Here is a 20234-nt window from a genome sequence, read left to right on the forward strand (position 1 = left end):
TAATAAGCGGGATAATGTACATCCAGACAGTCATTATCACAAATGAAACTCCTTCAGGGTGATACAAGATCCCTCTGCCTCACGCTGGGGTCCTCATCATCTTGCCAGAGTTTATTTTGTGATAATGGCAACTGAATGCTCATGAATATATGAAATCTAAATGAATTTTAATTGAATTTCCCAGCACTAAGTCAGAACCACAAAATGAAATAACATGGCTGTATTTTATGTTGAAACAATGAAACAATGCAATAAAAAATGCATTAATACTTTATAAAGATATCCCATTCCTCTGATTCAGAAACTTTAACTGTGCAATGATATTTCCCACATATCCTTACAATTACCTCTATCTGTGAATTAAAATAGCAACCACAATTTATTGAGAAGAACCCTGTAGTTAAGGGTTGTAAATCTGAGGGAAGGCTATTAAAATGAGGATTAAAGACCATTCCCGAGATAAATTAAAACAAATGCGTAAATTTCGAGAATAACCCTAGTGTTTGGATGTTTCAGTTGACACCACTGGTCCTATTATCAGGGAATGGGAGCCATATCAGAAGGCAAAGAAACTCCCTAGACAGGGTGATCATTCAAGATGAAACCACAAGAGAAGCCAACGATCACTTTGATTTAGCTTCATAGTTCAGTAGCAGAAAGCAGATAAAGGTGAACTTGTCAACCGGATCATGTGGGAGGGAAGCATGCAAGAAGCCATTACTAAATAGAACAAGCCAAAGCACATCTAGAGTTTGCCAAAAAGCATAATAACAGCTCATTTGTGTCAAGGGATTGGATTATTGCAGTCAGATGAGACCAAAATAAAGCGTTTTAGTCTGAATTCACTGTGAACTGCCCACCTCTTACTCTCGACAGTTGATCATTCGTTCATTAGTTCATAGTTCATTCATTCTGGTCTGTGGTAATTGTGACATATTGCCTGTATTTTCTGTTTTAAAGTTCTGGATTAAGAATCCCATTTGGCCTCTAAATTATTAATAACCTGAACAGCATGATCTGAAATACCCTCCATGTTGCGCTTTCACCCTCTTTTAGCTTCTAGACAGTGATGTATTTGTGTAATTTTGAAAGAATGAAACCGTTTGAGGTTGATATTAAGTCTCACATCTCAATCCTGGGCATAATGGACATCACATGGGATTTCTCCATGAACATCAAAAACTCTCACCCCAATCAGGGTCAATGTATGTTCATTCTAAGCATCATTTCTCAGACAGCGTGATCCTGGCTGAGGTCTATGTTATTGTTCTACCAGAGTTTGCTGAGTGGAATCAATATGTCCTAACCTGAAAAGCCCTGGCATTCCAAATAGGAGCCTACCTCAGACAAGTCTGCTTTCTGCCCAGGGCCTTCAACTCTAAAGTTGTTCTTTTCACCTCTCAAATCCCCCTGGTCTTCGTACTTGCATACTTACTGTGCTCTATACCAGCGCCAGAGATTTTATTTCACTTTAGGCAAGAGTTGAAATCCATTTTTCACACAGATAATCATTGGTTCCTTAGAAGGCCTTGAAAGCAGGTCTTAATACTGGGCTTGGCGTGCTCCATAAGGATATAAGAAACACTTGTGGCTGACTGTTTTGTATGTGTCAGACATGTCTGATGACTGATTGATCTTCTCACAGCTCGAACTGTGAAGTGCTGTGCAATGTGCAATGAGTGCATTGAGAAAGACCACCTTGAAGCTGTGAATGGCAGAGCCACAGCAAGAGTGGATTCTGATAATGATCAGGATTTAAGCCTTTCAGGATGAAGCAAAAATGATCATGTGTTAAATAACATTGGATGAACATCAGAAACTTTAAATCCAGGTCACTTTCCTTTTGCTACCAATTTCCTTTCCTGAAAAGAATAGTGAACCTCTGCCAGGGACTGAATACTGGCAGTACAAGACTAAAAATGTAAATAAATACACACTAATGAAATAATAATGGCATTTGGATTTGGGTTTGCTTTGTGGGAACCATGAGGATGTTGGCTTGAATTAGACCATGACAGGTTCTAGTTCTATTCAACCCCAAATTCCTGTCTCTGTCGATAATTAAAGTTTAGCCTTTTTACTCACTCCTCATTGAAAATGTTTGTTTATTTATTAACACTGCAGTCATAAATGAAAATTAAGAGAAGCTTTATTTTGTGCACCATTTTTTAAAAACAACCTGTTTGACGCGAAATAAGTTTCTTCTCCTCTTTTTCACTATACGGACCACAAGGTAAATATTAAGGGAATATGTTGCATATGTTGAAGTAGTTGCGTTTCTTGTTGTCTCAAAGGATATGCAGCGTTAAATGCAGTGTTAGAAAGCTCCATCAGTTTTTTTTTTTTTTACTTTCACTTTCTCTGTAGTGAATTGACTGACGTTCATCGGCATAACTCTTGCTGATAGTCTGCGCGTCGCTTGCTTGTGTTGCGTGACCCCTCTCCCATAATATAAATTGTTTATAGGCCACATATTAAACACTTCTTAATGTTTATTTTTCTTAATGAAAGTGACACCAATAAACATGAACATCAATATCAAAAACAATATACCTATGAAATATTCATTTTCATTTATTTTGCAGTGCAGTTGTTTTAAAAACTGTATATGGCTATTGCTGTCATAGTTATTTTTATTAGAAAAGATGCTTGTTTTCCTGTAATTTAGACAGAGATAGTATATCACAAATAAAAATCAAAATCAAATAAATCTTTGGCGAGTTTGAAAGATTATTATTATTATTATTATTATTATTATTATTATTATTATTATTATTATTATTATTATTATTATATATTTTGTAAATGTTATATTTAAAAGTCTCTTAAAAGAACATAAAAAATCAAACTGTCTTAAATTTTCAATATTGTGTTATAAATATATATTAGGAGAGATAGAGAAAGAGAGAGAGAATTGAAAACTCAGCAGCGTGTGCTTTGACAATGCAATCTTTGGATAATGCTTCTGTTTGGTCTTGAAGTCGTTTTATGTGGCAGGCTGCTCTGGAACTGCAGCCAAGCAAAATGAAACTCCTGAAATATAATGATCATTTCCCCCCTGTTATAATGGTTGCTACGCCCTTGTTTATATGTAAATGATTTCAGGCTTACACCTGTATCATTAGCTCTGATGCAGAACACATGTCCTCCCACTTTAGCAGTACTTTTACCAAATATAGTGCGGAGTCCCAGACTGTGTTTGCACCATGACAGCCTTTGGCTTGCCTGTTATATGTTCCTCTATCTTCATCCATTCTCCTCTTTCACTTTAAAGCCATGCCCATTGCCTGTCCTCCTCCACCTCTGTTGTTGCCCTGTCCAAGATAGACTTCAGACACGTTATGGCTGTTAAAGCAGAAAAGAACATCATGTTATATCAAGTCCAAATGTGGAATTGTGAAAATGAGATTGATGAGGAGATTATGTGAGGATGTCTCACTCCAGGCCAGATACGTATGGGTGTTTCTTTATTTTCCTCTTTACCCGCAGAGGTAACATCTTGTTCTTTACAAGCCTCCGATTTAAAGGTGGCCAGAACTAGCAACTTTTCGGCCTTTTCTGGAAGGTTCAGAATGTACTCCACAGGCTGTCAGAAAACTGAATATAAAACTTATAAAAAAAATATTCGGTTTTCAGGAAACATATGAGGGATTTTCTTAACTTGAACAAGGCTGTCCTTAAATTGCTGCACAAAAACAGAGGCTGTAACGTGCTACCGATTTTGCAATTCATTACAACCCCCTGTTTATGTTTTACCAGGATTTGTTTGACATGTCTGTGCTAATAGCTCACAAAGCACGGACATCCTTGTTAGTAAAATGACCATATCATTCTTTCATTCTCTATCAGACTCAAAGAGAAAGTTCACCAAAAAATACAAATTATGTCATCATTTACTCACACTTTTGTCATTCCAAACCTGTATAAATACCTTTTTTTCTTCATCGAAACTGAAAAGAAGATATTTTGAGAAATGTCCCAGTATCCCAGTAGATGTTGGGTTACCTACATTCTTCAAAATATCATCTTTTGTGTTTCATAGAAAGTAGAAGAAGGAAAGAAATCCAGCTTTGGAATGACATGAAGGTGAGTGAATGATGACAAAATTTGTCTTTTTTTCTATTATTATTATTGTTGTTATTTTTATGTCATTTGTTTCCTGTGGAACATACAAGGAACACAATTCTGAAACATCTTTAGGACTTTTCCAAAGGCAGTTCATAATCTTCCCTGTCATTATACACTGATAATCTTCCCTTGAAATGAAATGGATCAGTCAGCTCAATGAAAAGAATCAGTTCAAAAGAATGATTTGTAATGAATCTAAATGACCTGGTTCTCAGGTTAAACTCACTGATTTAGTTCTTGACCGTAAAGCAAGATTATCAGTGATAAACCGCTTGATTTGTCATCTGTTTCTCATATGACTACAGAAGGCTGGGAATACAGTCATTATGGATTTTTCTTATGATGCGTTTTTGTAATTTCCCAACCATTTAATTTTTAGTAGAAAGCGAAAACTAATTTCATAAGTGTCTAAAAATTCTCCTACGTCAGTTTTCTGTAAATCATTGTAACTGTTTGCATGCAGGGAATTCACTTGGAAAGAGAAAAATCAGATTTTTGCACATAAATGACATGAGCCACATTTGCCATACGATTTCCTTCACCACATATACGATGTCTCTTCCTGAAAATGATGCCCAGTGCTTAATTTTGTGTATGGTTGCCTAGAAACTAGATGTGGCTCATCTTACCTTGTGGCTGATTTAACTTTTGTCTGAGGTTAAGCAATAATAACAGAATTTTCATTGTGGGTGAACTATTCCTGTAAAATCGGACTTGATTTGGATTTTGAAGTGTTTACTGGACATGTTAGGAGTTTAAGAAAGTGTTTGAGTGTGTGTGAGTGAGAGTGAACCCATTGATAATATAGCAATAGCACACACCGTGAGCCTTTGCCAGCTTTTCATGCTAATAGAGCACTTAACTGGGATCAGGCACACAACATGACATCATAGCATGTGCTTTTCTCTCTCATGGTGTGTGAACCGAGTAAATGGGAAGTCTGCCTTCAGTCATCTCACCCCAACCAGACATGCTGTGAAAACAAACAGCTTTCCCCGCCAGACTGATGTCAGGACTTTGATCACACAATAACAGCCGGGTTTACTCGAGGGTCATAGGGACATAACATCCTACCCATAAACACACACGCTCTGTCCCACAGGTGGCATAAAGAACCGGGTCCCACACTTCCCCTTGTAAAGCAGAGGGACCTCACCTCCAAGCAGCAGGCAAAACAAGAGCTTCTGAAAATAAAAATAAAAGCAGTGTTTTTCCCGAATAGGTGGAAGAGACAGTTTCACTCCTGAGGAATGTTTCCGTAGCACGGCTCCTGGAGGATGATGTCACTCTGTGTCTGTGAGCGGGGTCAGGTTCTGGAGCCTGAGCAGGTGCACTGCGGAAGCTGGCACTGATCGCACTGATTCACTCATGCTCCCACAAATCTGGGTGTCTGTGCGTGCACATACTTTTGGACAGGCATTTAGCTCTGTGTTATGAGCTGTTTTCGTTTGGGTGGATGCTTTTACATTTGCACATGTACTGTTTGTGTGTGTCTGACAATGTTTATTTCATTACTCCGGTCTTTAGTGTCAGATGATTCTTCACAAATCATTCTAAAATGCTGATTTGGTGCTCAAGATGTCTTCTTCTTATTCTTATTGAACGGAATAAGAATAGCAAGATATTGTATTTTCTGTAACTGTTGATCAATCATTAAAGGGATAGTTCACACACACAAAAAAGACAATTCTGTCATTAATTACTCACCCTCATGTCGTTCAAATCCCTTAAGACCTGCGTTTGGCTGAACTAACCCTTTAATTACTTTTAAATTACTTTATCTTTTAATCTTACTGACCTCAAACCTCCTAAAACAATCTGTTTATTTCCAAGTTTTAATTCGATTTTGAATTCAAAATTTCCCTTGTGGCTCCACTGTGTGTGATCATTTTGCACCTGTGCAAATTGCTAGACATAATATCCTGTGAACAGCAAGACGATAACATTATAGTCCAAAATCATAAAAACATGTTGTCTCCACCTGTTACAGGAACTCGGCGGCCTTAAGGTTTCTATACAGGCAGATGATTTTATGATGTATAGTTGCTGATCTACAGATTTAACAGAAATAAAGGTGGTTTGAGGCCCGATTTTTGATTATAGGTGATAAAAATGTCTCCACGATCTGTTTTTGTAGTAATATTGTAGTATCGTTCTACAGCACACATTCTATCAGCCGCAGTTCTGGCATTTCCATCTCAATATACTGTACAAGCAACATATATTCTCATCTTTGGTAGAACTACTCTCACTGGACAACGCACTTATTCACGGTCACAAAAGTACATTATTTGCTTTTTCTAAGCATGTAAGACCGAAATATGCACCCTAAAAAGCCTGTCAAAAAATAACTTCTGAACTAACTTAAGGTTTACATACAGACTTTACTCATTTGTAATACTAATTTGTATTACACTCACAAGCTTTCCCAAACCTGTATTAATTTCATTCTGATGCTGAACACAAAAGAAGAATGTGGGTAATCAAACAATTGCTGGTCCACACTGAATTTGATAGCAGGAAAAAAAAAATACTATGCAAGTCACTAGGGACCAGGAACTGATTGGTTTTCCACATTCTTATGTTGAGCAGAATAATAATAAAAATAAAAATAAAAACTCCTTTTTCCAAACTTTTGAGTAAATGATGGTATAAAAATAAAACGCTATGACAGAATTGACAGATAGGTGACAAATTTTAAAAGGAATTTTTTAGGAAATATTCGTTTAAAAAGAACAAAGCAGAGAAAAATAATTAACTACTGTTGACTTTAATACAGATGCTTTAATAGGAATCAGTGTTTTATTTTTTTATATTTGTTCATTTAATTTCTTGAATGCTTCTACTAAATACACCTATTGTACTTGAAAATTAAAAACTGATTGTTTTATTTGTATGTGTAGTTGTAATGTGTATCTTTGTTCTTATTTTTAAATAACAAAGATAAAATAATGACAAAGATTTTTTTAACTTTGCCCACTTTGGCCTAAATATCCACCATTTCTTTTTATACAGTATTTTGTTACCTTGAAAGGCTTTGTCTTTATATTAGGGAAATTAGTTTGGTTGTAATGCTCAGACAACTCACAAAATAGTAAAACCAAAATGACAAGAACCATAATAAAATACAAAAAAAAAAAAGTTATATGATATTTTTTTTGCCATATTTCCTACCCCGTGAGCTGTGCTATAAAAGCCCACCTTCATGTATTTTAAAGGCCCATTTGTTCAGAAGCTGTCAACATGTGCTTCCAGGTAACTATTGTAAATGGCCTCTGTTCATCATTAATATGAAATTAAACATTATTACATCTTTAAAGGAACAGTTCACCCAAAAATAAAACGTAAAAAAAAAAAAAATGTTTCATCCATGTAAATGAGATTGTTTCTTAATATGAACAGATAGCTGAACTGAGAAAATTAGCATAAAAAACTATGCTTGATCTGTGCATATTTTTCTCCTGATTCATACACACTTTTTTTTTTTTTTTTTTTTTTTTTGATTGGAGCACGCGATATTATGTATAGAGGACTCTGTCCATATTTCAGTGGAGGCAATGGTTTAAAGTTAAAGAATAATGATGGATTCTTTACAAACTCAATCGCAAGATGTCGATTGATGTGACTATTCCATAACACTGCTTTCTACTCTAATCATTTATTGTAGTATAATGTTTAATATTAGATGATGTTTTGGAATACTTGACTTAAACTGGTCAGTTATTAAGTGATAGTATTCAAATAAGGTTTATTCTTTATTCTAAATTAGTTTGTGGTCATTTATTTTTTTATTTTTTTATCAGAATCTAACTTGCACTTGGTTCCCCTACAATTTTCAACATTTGGTTACATCTTTGATTGTGTCTTGTGATTTTATGATTAACTTTGGTTTGCAGTTTTTATTACTAGTGGTTGGTGGTTACTATATGTTTTATAATCTGTTAAAGAGGACTGATAGCTGTATCTTGTTTTGGACCAGCTTGTGTGTTCTAATGTGTTCTTCGTATTTTCTCATTCTGCGTTCTTTGGTGTGGTTAGCCTTTAGTCACGTTCGGTATATAAACATGTCTTCCAGGCATTTTTCTTACCTTTACAGCACATGAAGGTTAAGTGTTATCACCTGTTGGTTGCTGTCAAGTGTAGGAGTACATCAAATTTGAGGAAAGAGCATGTATCACAATTTAATCGAAGCTGAGCGGCAGCTAAGCTCTTAGCAGCACTATGACGTAGATGGCAAATGTAGCTTCAAGATCAAAAGCTTTTTGCACGAAAATGAAAGCAGATTAAAGAGTTTTAATTTTCACTCCCATCCAAGTAAGCTTTGCGTAGCGCTAACACCCACCTTTCCTCTGCTACAATTAACCTTTTATATCCTCTTTTCGTCGAAGAAGACAATATGTTCCACGTGGGAGATCAAATCTGTTAATCATTTTTGTGGAGGAAATGCCAAGAATTGATACATTACAAACCATTGTTATCCATTGCTCGCTCTCTCTTCATCAAAGTAAACAACGAAGGCCAGATGTTGTTTGTGGAGCTGCCACGTGTGTTTGGTACCAGAGCATTGCTGTTTAATGGAACTGGTAAAACTTCCAGCTCTTTGGATACGAAGCTGCTCCTGTGATGGATTTGGAGTTGTTTAATTGAACTGTTTACCTGTTCAACAGAAACAAAAGATCCTCTATATGTGTGGTCAGACTCAGGCTGTTCCCTAAGTCTAATAGAAGCTTTCTTTTTTTTTTTTTTTTTTTTTTTTGCAATTATATTGTCTATATGAGTTAGTAGAAATAAAGTTCCCTCTGTATGTGTAGAAAAGGGCATCAGAAATGTATGTCCTCTCTTTTTCTTTCTTTCTTTCTTTCTTTCTTTCTTTCTTTCTTTCTTTCTTTCTTTCTTTCTTTCTTTCTTTCTTTCTTTCTTTCTTTCTTTCTTTCTTTCTTTCTTCCATCCTCCCTTCTTTCCTTTACCCAATGCTCTAATATAAACCTTTTCTTTTTTGTTTGCCTTCCTTCCTTTTATCATTTCTCTAATATAATTCTCTTAGACAAATGTTTTATTTGCTCTTGTGTGTGGCCAAAGGTCTCAGAAAATTCATACATTACTTTCCTTACTTTCCTTTCTCCCTCCCTCCCTCCCTTCCTTCCTTCCTTCCTTCCTTCCTCTCCTTTCTTTCTTTTACTTCACTTCCTTCCTTCCTTCCTTCCTTCCTTCCATTCGACTCATCCAGTTTCTCTAATATGAACCTTTTTTCTCTTTTTTCTGCTTTCCTTCATTCCTTTTATCCTTTACTCTAATAGAATTATCTAAGACAATTTATTTATTTTTTCTTTCTTTCAATTTTTTTTTTTTATTCTATATGTGTGGGCAACTGTTTTATAAAATTACCTGCTTTCCCTTTTCCTTCCTTCTTTCCGTCCTCCCCTCCTTCCTTCATTTCTTCTCCTGTCTGTCTCTGTATCTCTCTTTATGCTTGCTCTCTTTCCTCTGGTTTAAGTTATATACACTCAGCTTCCTGGTTCACCGCAGGGGAGAAACAGTAATGTCTATGTGTCTAAGTTGCAACAAATCAGTTTAGAGGAGACATATGGCAAACATTATGGAAAAGCTTTAGGCTCAAAACACTAGCAGCTCACATGAATCCAATTCACAGCTGTTGCCTCTGTATGTTTTTAATGGAATCCTCAATTTCATAGGCAAAATAAATATTTTTGTACACCATGGCTCAGTGTTTATGTTACACATGTGTATTTCAGTCAAGGTTTATGTTCTCTTTTTATCCGCAGTTGGTTTATCTTGTTTCAGTAATGCACAAATCTGATACTTACATCAAGGTATTGATGTTTCTGGGGCTGAATATAGGAGTCTTTTGCAGAATGTTGTCTTTGGCTCAGATGTTTAGAGAAGGGTCTTGCTTTGAACTGCTGAAATTATTATACACTCGAAGACTACTTTTATATATATGATGCCAGATCTTTTATTAAAATGCATTATATGCATTTTTTCTTTCATTACCAACATCTGAAATAAATGCTTTAGTTGGTAGTTTTTACGTAAATTTAACCATGCCATTCATTTTTCTTTAGATTTGGATAAATCAGAGCACATTAATTGGCATTACATGTTGTCCAGTCCCTGAATGAGGTCATACTAGGACAGGGTATTCCCAAATAAATGTTCACCTACCACATGTATTATTCTCTGTATACAGCGAAGTAGGCAAGACCACGTCAAAGTGCTTTCACATGTCTATAACTGTTTATAAATGTGAAAAGTTTCTTTCTGCCAAAATGATGCTTTCCAGTGTACAGTGTAAAGTCATGTTTTGACATTTTCATGTTTCGATTCACTTGGTAGACCTGTTCCCTTCAGAAAATAGATGTTTTTGTTTGTGTGTTTTTTTTTTTTTTTTTCTTCTATGAAATATTGTACATAGAAGTTTTTGATTTGCTTTGGACTTACATGTATCATTTCTTCAACATTGTGGCTGATTCTCCTCCAAAATGTCTCGCAAAATCTCTTGGGTAGGTTGGGATCCTTTACCTGGCTGGGCCTTTGTTTTAACAAGGTAATGAGAATCAGAGATGGTTTTTGGTCAAAGCCCATGAAAGTTTAACAGAGGGCAGCCAGGCATCATAGTGTAGTCATGTCAACCCAGGTCTTTCCCGATAAAAAATGGGACTGAGGCATGAGAATGGAACATGATAAAAGAGTATAAATTCAGCCTTATTTGCCAGACACCTGTATGAGACACCAGTAACGATTTTCAGAAAGCTTTAGATTGATAAAGAGGTGGGGATATCTTGATTTTTTTTTTTTTTTTTTTAAGATTATTATTATTTTCATATCACTATTTGTCAAAGAGAGTAAGAGTGTAAAGGAGCACCTTTTTTTTCAGTGTCTAATGGAAACACTGCTGATAGCTTTAGTTATGTGGACGTTTTATTGGAAACCGTTTTCCTGCAGACCTCTTGCTGTATGGAAGTGGACTGGAAGTCTCTATGCCAGTGCATAACAACGCTTAAAATGGAGAGAATGAGCATGAGCCAAAAAATAAATAAGTAAAAAGTATAAAATGGTTAATTCACCCCCAAAAATTAAATTAAGCCATAAATTACTCACCCTCAGGTCATCCTAGGTGTATATGACTTTCTTCTTTCAGACAAATCCAGTTGGAGTTATAAAAAAAATTGTCTTTGATCTTTCAAGTTGTTTAATTGCAACTAGGGGTGCTCTGATCACGATCGGTCGATTGTTAATGCGCATCTCGTCAGTAAAGCCAGTTCTCTTATCAGCGGTAAATTCCCTCAGGTGTGTGATTTCACATAGAGCAGCTGTTACTACACAGAGCCGTTGGTAACTGAGAAGATGCACAAATAAACGCTGAAAATGAACGTGGATTTGTGCAGCTTCAAAGTTTCTATTGGAGGCCAATTATTATTTGTGACTTTTTATCTCATAGGTCATACTTTTTTCTCACATCTCTAAGAAAAAAAAAAAATTGTGGGAAATGTTCTCAGACGGGTGAGAAATCAAGTCAGATTTTTTAGATACAAAGTCAGAATCGCGCTCACAATTCTGAGAAATCACAATTATATTTTTTTATTATTTTTTTGATGTCGTAAACTAAAAACAGCAAAATGGCAAAGCAGAATCTTTTGATATGTAAATCCAAATTATGAGATAAAAAGTCACAATTACCTTTTTAATTATTTATCCTGTGGTGGAAATGGTCTTCCATATAAATGTAATTATTTTAATATGGTAAAAAAGGCACTTCCTACTCCGCTCTTCCCATTCAGTAAAAACTCTCCCATAAATAATCTTCAAACATTATGTGCTCTTCAGTTCAAAAATGGTACACAGTTTATATCTCATAAAAACACACTTGAAAAATGTTCCACACACATCAAAGTTTTATTGCCTTTTCTCAACATTTCACCTTTTTTTTTTCAACAAAAAACAGAGATGTTAGAGTTTGTTGTCGGTGGAACTGTGTTTGACTGGATAAATATGACCTGAACTGCTGCAGTCCCTCACAATGTCACTTTTCATTAACATCAGCGCACGTATTCCTTGACTCTCTACCTCATAAGCACTGTAAATACTTACTGGTGACAGCAAGCACATAATCACACACACTCTAATCCCCTCCGCATTTATCCTGGCATCGTTTTCTCAGAAGCCTGGTATTTTTAAAGAGGAAGCCTCCAAGATGACAAGCAGGGTGAACACCACTTTTAAAAGGTTCTCCATCCACAGACGGAAGGTTTCTCTTTGCTATGAAAGGCAGATGAGGCCCCCGTGCTCATGTCCTGTGACGCATGCAGGCCACCTGGGCAAACAGTCTTCCCGTCAACTTCTTAATAAGAAAGGCAAAGCACATCAGCTCCACAGGTTACTTCTGTATGGGCTCTTTATTTGGTTTCCGATGGTGGACAGTCATAGCTAAATCTGGGTCACGCGTCTCGTGTGAAATCAAACCACTGACATCTTCTGCGGTCGAAATGTCCAAACCACAGGGTCTCCATCTCTGGAAGTTTCTAGCGTGTTCCGCTGACCAGGGGAAGTAGGGAAACACTTGTTTGCATAGCATTGGACCAGAATCAGGCAGGGGTTTTCAGGGTGTGGGAAATCCTCATGCAAAACAACGTCCTGTGTTTCCATTGCGGAGGCTTTCCTGAGAAGATGGGGCTGTTTTGCTCATGTTTGTTTTCCCTGCGCATGCATGGTTGTCTCCAAATGACATATCATTAATCATATTTGATTAGAGACACTTAAAAATAAACTAACAAACTGTTTGGTTTAAATGGTTTGGTGGCCTAAAAACATAGGAGATCAAAACAGGTTATTAGGTCCTGTAAACTTGTGTTTATATGCATGTGTGTGTGTGTGTGCTAAACAAAGTCTTCTCCTTTTCACAGAGACCATGTTGAGTTTCGTGGATGACATCATGTCAGGGGCCAAATCTCCATGTGTGATGCTCGGGGACATCCCGGATCCCCTCTCCTCTATTTCTTTGATCATACGCTGTCTGGAGCCAGACACTACATATATGTGAGTTCCTGCTGCCATATTATGGGACTTAAAAGACTAAATCATTTATTGTATTTTTTTTTTTTATAGCAGCAGTTGCACTTAGAAATTAATCAGAGAATTACTCATGAGAATGTTTTAACATAAAAGTGTCATTTCATTTGATTTTCTTTTGGTTTTATAAAAATGTTATCTTTCCAACATGCATGTCAGAATATTATTTGACTATACTGTATATACACTCTCCAGCCACTTTATTAGGTACAATTGCTTGGTAATGCAAATTGCTAATCAGCCAATCACATGGCAGCAACTCAATGCATTTAGTCGTCTAGATGTGGTGAAGACAAATTGATGAAGTAAAAACCGAGCATCAGAATGGGGAAGAAAGGGAATTTAAGTGACTTTGAACGTGGAATGTTTCTTGGATCCAGACGTGCTGGTCTGCTGATTATTAACTGGGATTTCACACACAAATATCTCTAGGGTTTACAGAGAATGGTCCAACAAAGAGAAAATATCCAGGGAGCATCAATTCATGTGGACGAAAATGCCTTGTTGATGTCAGAGGTCAGAGGAGAATGGGCTGGTTTGAGATGATAGAAAGGCAACAGTAACTCAAATAACCACTGCAGAATACCATCTCTGAATGCACGACATGTCAAACCCTGAAGCAGATGGGCTACAGCAGCAGAAGACCACATCGGGTGCTGCTCCTGTCAGCTAAGAACAGGAAAAAGAGGATACAGTTCGCACAGGCTCACCAAAATTGGACAATAGAAGATTGGAAAAACATTGCCTGGTCTGATGAGTCTCGTTTTCTGCTGTGACATTCAGATGGAAAGGGTTAGAATTTGGTGTAAAGAACATGAAATTGTCTCAATGGTTCAGGCTGGTGGTCGTGGTGTAATAGTGTTGAGGATATTTTTTGACACACTTTGTGCGCCTTAGTACCTATTGAGCATCATTTAAACGGCACAGCCAACATGAGTATTGTTGCTGACCATGTCCATCCCTTTATAACTACAGTGTTCCCATTTTCTGATGTCTACTTCCAGCAAGATAACGCACCATGTCACAAAACTCAAATCATCTCAGACTGGTTTCTTGACAATAACAATGAGTTCACTTTACTCAAATTGCCTCCACAGTCACCTGATCTCAACCCAATAGAGCATCTTTGGGATGTGGTGGAACGGGAGATTCGTATCATGCATGTGCAGGCAACAAATCTGCAGCAACTGCGTGATGCTATCATGTCAATATGAACCAAAATCTCTTTTCCATCACCTTGTTGAATCTATGCCTTGTTGAATCTATGTATGTGTGTGTGTGTGTGTGTGTGTGTGTGTGTGTGTGTATGTATATATATATATATATATATATATATATATATATATATATATATATATATATATATATATATATATATATATATATATACATACACACACACACACACACACACACACACACACACACACACACACACTACACACACATATATTATATAAATGCAAACATTAATTTTGGATGTGATTATTTCACAAAAGAGAAAAATAACTAAAAAAACCCACACAAGTGAGATGATTGCAGTTTAAGCAATTTACTTTTAATTTAAAAACAAGGCAAACGTTTTGGTCACATGTTGATCATTTATAATGTCAAGCTAACAATGTTGGAACTGGGAGCCGTCTTGATTTAAGAAATCACATGATGATTTAGGAGATCACGTGATGACATGATCAGAAGCACTGATCTGATTAACTGACAGCAATATTTGCAGTAGTATATATTTTTGTAATATAGTTAGTCACTAAGGCCTAATCTTCACAGCAGGTCTTACTGTAAATATTATGTTTCAGCATGGAACACCTGTTTCCTTTGCCTTTTCCTCACCATGGCACAGAAACATTCACTGGGAGTTCAGTAAGAAACAAAACATAAAGGCCCCACTTTTGGCTGGATGATTCACTTGGACTTTGAACTGACGTTGAGTTGCATGTCTTCAGTCAGATGAGGGATTTTAATATCTGCGTGAGTCTAAGCAATTACATCCAGCTAAGGCTGTGAAAATCTGATAACGATTCGTGTAAAATATGTCTGGAGCACTTCCTACCTATGTCAATTTTCCAATATCAGTAGTTGGTTTAGAATGGGCTTCACTAAAGGGTTTGGCAGTGTCTGTAGCAGGTAAGGAATCTTCCTGGAAAGTATAATTTGTCCAAAGATCACTTTTGTTTAAAAGCCGGTGACATCAGCCCAACGTCTTCTATTGGATTTGGTAATTGCGTTGGGGGCCCCTGTCGGTTTTGACTCTCTTGGATAGTTGTTTTGTGAAGTACTACACCCTTTTCCCAGGAACGTTCATTTTTATGCCACAGGGAAGAACATGGTCTGCTCGCCCAGCAAGATCGATTCAAATTGGGCTAGTTTAACACGCTTGAGATGCAGCTGGGGAAATATTTCATTTATCATGGAATGGTTTGAAAGTGCGTCAAAGGGTGCACTCTGTGGTAATAGCAGAAACAGCAATAGAAAGATTGATGTTAAACGGAGCTGCAGACAACTAGAACAGGTTCAAGTAAGCAACTGAAATTAGTGGAATATTGTAAGAGTAGATGAAAAATAGGAACCACAATATATACTTTGAATAATGATTAAATTAAATTAATTTTATGCATTTATGCGCTTTTATCCAAAGCGACTTACAGTGCATTCAGGCTATAAATTTTTACCTATGTGTTGTCTCATGTGTTCCCGGATGATGATGCGCAAAGGAAATTTTATACAAATATAAATTCTGATATAAATTCTTGGTTCTCAATGTACATGTCCAATATGGTTAATAGTAATAAAAATAATAGTATAATAGCAAACTATTATATTATATTATATTATATTATATTATATTATATTATATTATATTATATTATATTATATTATAAACATACAAAAATGGCCAATACTTCCAATAATGCTACTGCTACTACTTCTACTATTAATAATAATAATAATAATAATAATAATAATAATAAGTGTTTTCACAAGAGTTGTGACTCAAAAATGGGTAATATGTTTAATAAGAAGAAATATAATATAGTAAATTATACAAATATTTATAGTAATTAATTATATTATATTGTAAACATATTATATTATATTATATTATATTATATTATATTATATTATATTATATTATATTATTTTAAAAAGGGAAATAATTTACTACTACTACTACTACTACTACTACTAATAATAATAATCACCATTATAAATACATATCGTCCCCTTGGAATTATAAGGTACTATCTGCATTCCGAGTAGTTTTGAGATATTGAGCTTCAAAGTTTTTGTGTTCAATTCGACTGTGCAGATAGAACCTTATTGTTTTTTTTTTTAATTATAAGTCACTTAATTAAAAAACAACATAAAAAAATCAATCATAAAATGTAACTACGTTGACACAGAATAAGAATATGTGAATAACTCCATTTTGACAAAAATGTCAGATAGAACCTTATAATTTCACGTGGAATTAAACACATCGTAAAACCATTTGTTATTGCATATATAAAACGGTTTACATTTTAATATTGGTGTGTATTCTTACTCTAATACCTGATGTCTGCAAACATCTGGCTCTGTTGTCTCTGTTAAATGCATTGCAGCATTTTTTGCATTGGTCTGTCTTCGTGCAGCTTTCAAGTGGGTATTCGATCATGTAGGTGCTTGAATTTAAACATCCTACTACCTTTCCTCCTCGTTTCCTGTGCTATATGTCCTGCACATATGCAGGCAGTTAGCACACACATGCATTGTGAACATGCATGGCACGCTGAAGACATTACACCAGCCCACAGGGAGGATTGGGTCTTCCTTACTATACCTCTTTCCAAATGTTTTTGATATTTGACCGTTGTTCAAAGAAGCACAGATTGTCTTATTATTTATGGACCTGTTCAGTGTAATTGTCAGTTTCATTTCAGAGTTTTAGGTCTCAAGAAAAAGTCTGAGACGGCTAGTGAAAATCCTTCTGTTTAGCACCATTTCTGTTTTTGTATTTTAATATTTATATAAAAAAAAGTAAAATGACATCAACAAAAAAATAAGTTGCATTTACTATTTATCTATTTATTTATGAATGATATTGTGATATCATATATACACATATACACATATATATATATATATATATATATATATATATATATATATATATATATATATATATATATATATATATATATATATATATATATATATATATATAAAATAAAAGACTATGAACAACCCTTAAAGAGCAGTTTAGACTGCATGACTAAATCACACATATAAGAGCGGCTCACTTTTACCCACCTCGCATGCAATCTCACTTTGAAGGATCTCGATGCTATCATACTGCAGATGGTAGCTGTTTATAATATCTCCCACTAGATGGGGATATCGCTCAACTTAATCTTTAAAACCTGTGCCTCATAGCCCGCAGCATATATCATCAGTGATAGAATAATTGCAGCAATGTTTTGGGAGTGAGTGGGTACACCGCCACAGCTGCTTGCTATTGTTCAGTTCAGTTGTCTGCACTTAAGGGATCCTCAAATCAAAGCCATGAGCCGAAGGTAACCTCATGCTTATGTAATGGGAGTGGTGCAGTCATGCATTTTGATTTTAATGGAGGTATATGCTGTTATATGATTACATAATTCGCACACGGAAACAATTTGTTCCCTCTGAACTTCAAAGGACTCCTAAAAAGGTAATGGTTCATAATTTCCGAGAGCTATTTGAAAGTGTTACTTCCAACTGAATCTAGGAATAAATCCAAATACAATTCTTCATTCATTTAACATTAACCCTGACCTTATTTGTTTTGATAAATGTTATTGTTTGAGACATGCATCTTAAATTATGAGAAATTATTATTATTATTATTGGTGAAAAAAAAAAAGAATTAGCCTCTAATAAAGATGTTGAGCTGTGGTGCATATGTTGGAGATGTGGTTCCAATTTGACTTGCAACATACCCAAATCATATTACTGTAAAAATTACTGTATTTTTGGACTTGAGAATCGAGTAAGTGACAAATTTCTAAATGTGCAACGGCAGGTTTCGGCTGTGGGCGGTGGACAACACAGGTCGGCGTTCCAGTCCGAGTGCGGTGACGATCAAAACTCCCTGTCCAACCGTGGATGATGTCAAGGCTCAAGGTAGAGAATTGCTTGCATATTTTACAATAAACTTCTTGGGTTTGGAAAGCATGCATAGGGTTATAAAACATCTGATTCGGTTGAATGTCCCCTCAGAAATAGCAGACAAGATTTATAATCTGTTCAACGGCTACACCAGCGGGAAGGAGCAGCAGACGGCCTACAACACACTCATGGACCTCGGCTCACCAACCCTCCACCGAGTTCTTTACCACTACAACCAGCGCTACGAGAGCTTTGGAGAGTTTACTTGGCGCTGTGAAGATGAACTGGGGCCCAGGTTTGTAAGATGATTCTCTGGTGAAGCTTTTTTTATAAAACCTAGCAGCTCTGAAAGACTATAATGGAATTTCATTAGTGACCAAATTGGAACGTTCTGTACACGCAAAAATTCTGTACAGTCTCAAATACTTTTATATTGTACTCCACAAGCAGACTTGACTTGCAGATTATTTATTTATTTTTCTATTAAATTGCATGAATGGTTAAAGGTTTTTATTATTAATTAATTATATTAACTGTTTATATATATATATATATATATATATATATATATATATATATATATATATATATATATATATATATATATATATATATATATATATATAACTACACAGTTTAGAATTAAATATATTTATAATGAACAATTGACCCATTTTGGATGCAATCTTGGATACATTTTCTCATTGAGTTTGGCAGAATACATTATGGGATGCTGTCTTGGAATGCATGTGGGAATCTTAGTGGGACACGTAAATTTTTATTGATTGCAGTTAAACCCGATATCTTGTTTTACCAACTTTTCGGTGCTTATTTATGTGTTTCATTGCTCCTTAAATTACATAGTAAACACAGATTATTCTATTACGGATCTTAACGTCAGACATGTGATTAGGGTATTTGTGCTAATTAGGTTTAAATTGAACGCAATCAGACTGATTACAGTACGTTTAAAGGGATCACTAATGCATCACGCTGACCACAAAACAGGGTGGTAATCTTTATACACCCTCCAAAACAAACCAAATACAAATAAGGTCTGGATTTTCGAATTGCACTGAAACGCTTTCTAAACACAGCCATGTGTTGGATATAAAACTTGAACGCTTCCTCGCTGATGCACAGTAGAGGCAGGTGAATTTAATTATGGCCATTTGGACAACCGTACCTGAGGCCTCGGTTCAGATTGAAAGGTTGTATTTAATTGTCTCCATGTTGCAAGGTTTTCCTTTCTTGCTCCTAAGTTGCTGCATTAAAACACACTTGAATCAAATGCTATCCCACCCAGTGTGACTGATGAGAGGGAACTGCTGTGAAGACTTTAACAGTAGATGCTTTCAAACCAAGTTTAATCAGATTCAGGCCTATGTTTTCAGAGATATTTTCAAGGTTTGGCTTGTTAGCATGTTTTAGTTACCTGCTACACTCAAAAAAAATAAAAAATAATAATACTAATAATAATAATAAAAAAATAATAATATATATATATATATATATATATATATATATATATATATATATATATATATATATATATATATATATATATATATATATATATATATATAATATATGTGTGTGTGTGTGTGTGTGTGTGTGTGTGAGAGTGTGAGAGTGTGCCATTAGGTGTGTAAAAAGTATCTTTATTATTTAAGCTTTATATCCTAAAGAAATTATTATTATTAAAGCAACATCTATTGCAAATATTTTAATCTCTCAGTCAATAAAAGAATAATAGAATTAATAAATAAAAGTATGCAATGAAGTGCATATGTATATAATATCATATTTCAGGTCACTTTTCATTTTACATAAATACATTTCACTTATTTATATATTTTTTTATTATTATTATAATA

The 20234-nt window shown here is 35.2% G+C and overlaps 1 protein-coding gene across 3 annotated transcripts in view; it reads left to right on the forward strand.

Moving 5' to 3' along the window:
* The window catches only part of astn1 (astrotactin 1), a 259446-nt gene that overhangs the window by 232750 nt on the left and 6462 nt on the right, over positions 1 to 20234 (forward strand). For all 3 annotated transcript variants that reach the window (XM_026205809.1, XM_026205810.1, XM_026205811.1), the window contains 3 exons: positions 13050 to 13182; positions 18272 to 18372; positions 18469 to 18652. In XM_026205809.1, the coding sequence (XP_026061594.1) occupies positions 13050 to 13182; positions 18272 to 18372; positions 18469 to 18652 (418 nt within the window). The remainder of the gene's footprint in view (positions 1 to 13049; positions 13183 to 18271; positions 18373 to 18468; positions 18653 to 20234) is intronic.

This window comes from Carassius auratus, chromosome 27, assembly GCF_003368295.1.
Source record: "Carassius auratus strain Wakin chromosome 27, ASM336829v1, whole genome shotgun sequence".
Classification (NCBI taxonomy): domain Eukaryota; kingdom Metazoa; phylum Chordata; class Actinopteri; order Cypriniformes; family Cyprinidae; genus Carassius; species Carassius auratus.